This window comes from Sardina pilchardus, chromosome 12, assembly GCF_963854185.1.
Source record: "Sardina pilchardus chromosome 12, fSarPil1.1, whole genome shotgun sequence".
Classification (NCBI taxonomy): Eukaryota; Metazoa; Chordata; class Actinopteri; order Clupeiformes; family Clupeidae; genus Sardina; species Sardina pilchardus.
This window is the reverse complement of record NC_085005.1, coordinates 27,844,455-27,850,911: the sequence shown is the minus strand read 5'-3', so window position 1 is coordinate 27,850,911 and position 6,457 is coordinate 27,844,455. Positions and strand designations below refer to the sequence as shown.

Here is a 6,457-nt window from a genome sequence, read left to right as displayed (position 1 = left end):
TTTTCTTTGTGATTAAAGAATGTATCGTAAATAAATGAATGTTCTTACTTAAATACTAGGGGGCATAAGTATTTGACCCCTATGTTAAATTTCCATAGGAGATTTTTTAAAATATGTTTTTATTTTCAAAAGCCAGCTTTCATGGATCCAGGATATTAAGCAAATCAAACAGGCTAATAGGCAAACTGGAAAAAACACCATGCCATTCTCTAGCTATGGTGAAGAGTATATGATGATATGGGGCTATTTTAATTCCAAAGGCCAAGGGAATTTTATCAGGATGCATACTATCCTGGATTCATGAAATAGCTGGCCTTTAGAAATAAAAACATACAAAAAATCCTGATGAAATGTAAGACAACTGACAAATAAAAGTAGCTAACAGGGGGGCATGGTGGCACAACAGGCTACAGCGCTCACACCACGTTCAGGTCCGAGTGCCCACGGGGACCCAGATTCAAGTCTGACCTGCGGTCATTTCCCGTACCCACCCCATCTCTATCTCGCTTCCTGTCACTATCTTCTCTGTCCTATGAATAAAGGCAACCCCCCCCCCCCCCCCCCCCAAAAAAAAAAAAATACATTTTTTTAATGAGTGAAAAGTAGCTACAGTAGCAACCTATTTACTTTAATTGTGTCTAAACGTTCTACAAGTTGATAGAATGCTTAATCCCACACCCACATTTTTTTTTATATATATATACTGTATATATGTGTGTGTGTGTGTGTATGTTATAAATAGAAATAGTGTGTGTTGTAATAGAAATATAATTAAAAATATATACAGTATATAAATAAAATAAGAAAAGATATAGTCCTAGCTATTTGTGCTTTTTTGGTAAGATATATGATATGTAAGGGATAATGTATAGAACGCCGGTCATTATCGGAAAATAATTCCCGACAGGATGAACTGAACCCCGACGCGCAGCGGAGGGGTTTTGCTTCGTCCTGAAGGGAATTATTTTCAGTTAATGACCGGCGTTCTATACATTATCGCGCTTATTATACGGCTACTTGCCAAAACGAGAAAATAAACTTATCTCAATGTGTCTTTAGCAATGACTTGGCTACCGTTTCGTGGCTTCCGCAACAACTAGCGGAGTGAACCCGTTGCCATTGGCAGCGGTCATTATACCTTCGGAGCGGTCATTATGCAAATATAACGGACCGGTAGAACGTTGAGAGGCCCATTCAAAGTGAATGGGAGCTCCCTCAACATTCTAGAGAGCCGTATAATAAGACATCTTAAAGTACTTATTACATTCTGAAGATTTTGTTGAGTGAGTGCTCAAAATCTCTGAGTTTATTTGCAAGAATAGTCACAGAATCGCTCATGTTAGAGTCAGTCTAGTTATGATCTTTGTAAATGTTCATTCTTGTTAATAATAATAATAATAATAATAATAATAATAACAAATATGATAATACATCATATTATTGATATTATTATTGTTGTTTTTATTATTAGTATTATTATTGGTAGTAGTAGTAGTAGTTGTAGTAGTAGTAGTAGTAGTAGTAGTACAGGTATTCCTTATTACATAACATTATATTACTCTTATTATTTTGTCTTGTACCATTAGACTGAACAACGCTATGGGAGATTTCATGGAGAGGGTTACCCTTGAAAAAGCATTTGGGTCAGCCATTCTCCTTATGAGCCGGCAAAACAAGATCTGCTTCACAGATAACTATATAAAGTTTGATGCTGTCTTCAAGATGAAATGTGTTAGATTTAAACCATGACTGCATGCCATTGTGAAAATGTCATAAGGGCATTAAATGTGCTTGAAAGCACACAGCCATTGATATAGTATGTGATGTTTGACACAAATTTCTAATCACTGATTGCCAACTGTGTGCAGATACTGTATGTAGCGTGAGACTGCTTACTATCAAAAATGGTGTCACAACAGACAATGGTGCTTCATGGTACAAACAGACGAGAGAGAGAAAGGGGGGGGGGGGCAGATGGAGAGCAGCCCTTATATTTGTATGCACCAAATAATAAATTCATATTAACATTTTGTTGTACATCATGAAATATTTATTATTTCAAAACATTTCACATTTCTCAGTTTTCTTGTCCACATTGTGAAAGCACAGTACAGTCAGATGTTGTGATCATTCGGCTGCAGGGTTTGTGATCTTGCCCATAAAAAGAATACTTTTAGTGTTGTAATCTGTGATGAACACCAAAAAAGGTCGGTCGATTTTCAGCTTCTTGGGTGGAGTAGGTAATGCCATAAGCACAATCTCCACTGTTGTGGCTGCGGCTGCTTCTGTGCCTTTCTCGTCCACATTGAGGACAGCTTTGTGTTCCACCTTAACATGGAATGGATAAAACAATGGATTGGAGACCAGGACCGATTACACATCAATTGTAAGTGTGTACTGAGACACACAAAACATGCCCTATAACGTGGTATACTTTCATATGACTGATACATACCTTTGACACTTTTACTTTTTCGCCTGTCATTCCGGTAAAGTCAGCTGTATCAGAAAAGGCACTGACAACACCCATTGACTCCAAGGTATCTTTCAGTGAGAATTGGCCAGAGATGGAGTATTTTGGCATGTGAACAATAACCTTACTGAAATAGAAACAGCCGGGCATAAGTAATAGTCTATCTATGCTGGAGAGATTTAGCCCCCTGAATTTCATGATTGCACACACTGATTTTTAATGTTGGCCTATAGCTATTAAATAAGGCCTATTAAATTGTGTGACTTCGTTGGACAAATACATTACCCAGATTCCATGGCTTGCATCCAGTGCCTGAGATGATGGCGGCAAATGGAGTCCTCCACCTCCTTCATCTTCCCCTCGTCCGGCATGACGATGATCATAGATGCACTGCCCTTGTATGGGAGTCTGAGCACAGTGGTGAAGTTCTCTTTGTCCTCGTAGAACTCATAAAAGCCATCATTCTGCATCATGTCTACCGATACCTTTGTGTTGACATCCACTTGGAAGTCTCCTTTTGTAGTTCCATCCTGATCAAAATATTCCATCCATTCACCTGGAAAGCACACAAATGTCATTGGTTATGAATCCCAAGCATAAAGGAAATCAAGGTTGCTTCACTGTGCCTTGAACCACACCTACCTCTAAAGTAAATGCAGTTGATGAGCATCATTAAGGTGGCTGGGTCTACCTCCTTCACCATGTCAGTGATGGTGTTGTTGGTGTTTTTAGCAATGTACTTATTGATTTCTTGCTTAGCAACTTCAGGTTTAGAGAAATCAACAGAGACTGCCTCACTTTCGTAGTAATGTTTGGCATCCTCCATAAACTTATCTATGACCTTGGCTCCTTCCATAACAGCAATGGCATTGCTTGCATCAAGCTGCATGTGTTCTTGATTGTGGCCCAGCATGTGAAAGATGTGCTCATAGGCCTCATTGACTGTTTGAGCGGGCAATCTAGCATAGCCAAGAGCCATGTACACTTGGTTGAAAGTGTCACCCTTAGCCCCAAGAGCCAGCATGGACAGAGCCATGGATATGCTCAGTGGGGAGAAGAAGATGTTCTTTGACTGCAACTCGGGTAGGGCACTCAGCTTCTTGTAGAGAGCGAAGGCAAAGTCAGCATTGGGTTGAGTGAGCATGGAGCTGTGTTCACCCTCGTGCTGTGGATGAGGCTCGTCTTTTCCATGGTGGAGGTGGTGGTGATGGTCTGCTGTGTGGGGCCCGTGGTCATGGCCGTCATGGTCACCCTGTGGGGCGGCCAAGGCCACAGACAGGAGCAGGGCAGCTATCACACCACAAAGCACAATCACTCTCATCTTACGGCCTGTTCGGAGCAGAAATACACACACATTGGCAGACATAGAGTATTGTATTGTTTCACCATACTGTACATATAGTACATGTCATGATACAACACATCACATTATATTGCATATTATACAATTATTCATCATACCTATACAAACCTGAAATGTTCATTATAAACAAGACATGCTTGTAATTTTGTCAGTAATTCTATCTGGCAATAAGTAGGTATTGCATCACACATCACAAAATCAATAGACAAACAGAACAAATAGACACATGTCAAAAATCACAAAGCTGTAATAAGGAACAAATCTTCTGTTAAACTACATAGTTTAACCAGTTTAGTGTACATTTCAGATTTATTGAGAGATCATCTGATTCTAAGAGGGTATAAAGTGTTAAAGTTCAATTCCATGGCATTAAACAAAGTATAATGATATAATGTTTAATTGGCAAGAATCCGTGGACTTACCCTCCGTGCCTCCCTTGTCAGTGCTATCTTAAGGGTAAATCTGACATTTATAGGGATTTTAGAAGTAGCCTGTCCATGTCCTATAAATATTAACTAAGAGTGAACCCAGGTCACTTTTTGTAAGCATTGATCCCAATTGAATCAACATGTCCTTCAAAACTGCTGACAGGCTTACGTGTGTTTCACCACAGACAGATATTTTGTCTAAGTGGCACTTCTAGCTTTGTGTTGGGTAAATATATTTTTGCCACACAACCAATGAGAATGGCAAAAAACAGAACTCAAACAGATTCTGAATTCAAATAAGTGAAATACACCTGTGTCAACAGACACACACCTCTACAATAATAGTTTCTTAGACTTTGTGTAGCGATTCATTAAGTAATTCTCTCTCAGTTAATTTCATTCAACCTTTTTGCACTGATGGACGTGCTAATGACTGAGCCATAACAATTGAACATTGTAGAAAGATGAGCACCCAAGGTTCACTATTCCCTCTGTTCTCTCAGCTTGGCCTAGGGCTTCAGCCTTCACAACACTCATATTCTCTGAAGTAGCAGGTGCCACTGCCAGTATAATCAAGAGGGATATTATTTGCTATCAATAAAATGTTGTGAATATTAGAAATGTAAACAAAACACTCTTCTGTGGTTCTACTGGTCTGTATTCACTTCTTTATAATCAGTGCTTCTGATGCTTTGTGCTGCTCCACTGTGATATATAATCCCAAAAATGGGACATTTTCAGTTGGGTTATCAATCTGATTGAAATACATAATTGTTTCTAATCATGGACATAGGTATAGGCCTATATTCTCTGTATTTTCCCAGGGACAGGCAACCAAAAACGGGGACTGTCCCCCAAAACCCTGGACGTCTGATCACCCTATCCAAAAATCGCTATCTTGAAACCAATAGAAATTATTAGGCCTAAACCACTGACCAGGAAAAACCTGGCCTAAAGCGAAAAGTGCATACAGCTATTTTGTCACAAAAAAATGAAAACAGCTCTTAGCAGCGAGTCCCAGGCAACAACTCATCTGGATGAATATTCTTAGGAATTTTATTCAATCATTTGGACATTATTACCTCCGGCAAGGAGGTTATGTTTTCATTGGGGTTTCTTTGTTTGTATGTCTGTCTGTTTGTTCGCAAGATAACTCAAAAAGTTATGGATAGATTTCAATTAAATTTTCAGGGAAGGTCTGAAATGACCAAAGGAAGAAATGATTACATTTTGGGAGTGATCACCGTCTGGATCCAAGAGGCCGTTATGTTTTCGCTTGGCGAAGGTTTGCACGCTCTGAGTGCTTTTCTAGTTGGGTAAGTGTTGCTTTTTTCAGGCTATGTTTTTCGATTCAGTTAATAGTGAATCTAAATAACTTAGAACGAATATGTCACCGGGCTTAATTGTGAGGTAAAAATATCAGCTGGGAATACGGCGTTGCACAAGGACAGCATGTTGGAAGAGAGCAATTATCACGAGTTGGCACGAGCATAGGGGATTACTATCGGACATGGGAACTGTGTTGTTTCCTGTGAGACCACGATGGGTTAGTTTCGAGTTGGAAGCGTTCAAAGGTGAGTGCAGATGCAGGTGGCTAGCTTTTTGGTAGAGCAAGGTGTAGTGGAATCCTGGTTTTGCAAACATGGTCTCGCGTTTAAGCAAATTCCCTCAGGCACGTTTGATGTTGCACTCCTTGCTCTTAAAGGGAATAACAGATGTCACTCTCATTAGTTTAATGGATGTTATGCCCAAAGCAAACCCGTGACTGACTATGAAACATAAGGACAACCCTTTTGAACAATGTGCCTGGCACCTGATGAAGTTATTACGCTGACAAGATAGTGATTTTGGACTGGCCACACCCTAAACCAGTTTAAACCATCCACTTCAGACGGTGCGTTTCAGGTCGTTAAAATCGGGCCCATGAACTGCCCCTTCCTCTGACCTGAACTCAAGGTCATGTAGCTACTGTAGCTGTATACAAGTTATTGCCAAAGTGCCAAACAGGGGTAACGATAAAGAACTGTGAATACAGTGTCGATGTAGTTCAACAAGATGTCCCCCTTATTGATTCCTTATTTAGGCTTGTGTCACTGACCCCATGTTGAACAAATGATCCTTCTATGCTGGATACATGTGCCACTACAGTTGTACGTGCAACACTGCAGTTAAACAGGAAAGGTTATTTGCAGG

The 6,457-nt window shown here is 39.9% G+C and overlaps 1 protein-coding gene across 1 annotated transcript; it reads right to left on the bottom strand.

Moving 5' to 3' along the window:
• Nucleotides 1-2,027: 2,027 nt before the first annotated feature.
• On the bottom strand, nt 2,028-4,391 carry LOC134097249 (alpha-1-antitrypsin homolog). The gene is made up of 5 exons (XM_062550092.1): nt 4,259-4,391; nt 3,116-3,802; nt 2,759-3,029; nt 2,456-2,600; nt 2,028-2,328 (listed from the first exon to the last, which is right to left on the bottom strand). The coding sequence occupies exons 2-5, from the start codon at nt 3,792-3,794 to the stop codon at nt 2,128-2,130; spliced, it is 1,296 nt and encodes a 431-aa protein (XP_062406076.1). The 5' UTR covers nt 3,795-3,802; nt 4,259-4,391; the 3' UTR covers nt 2,028-2,127.
• Between the last annotated feature and the right edge of the window lie 2,066 nt (nt 4,392-6,457).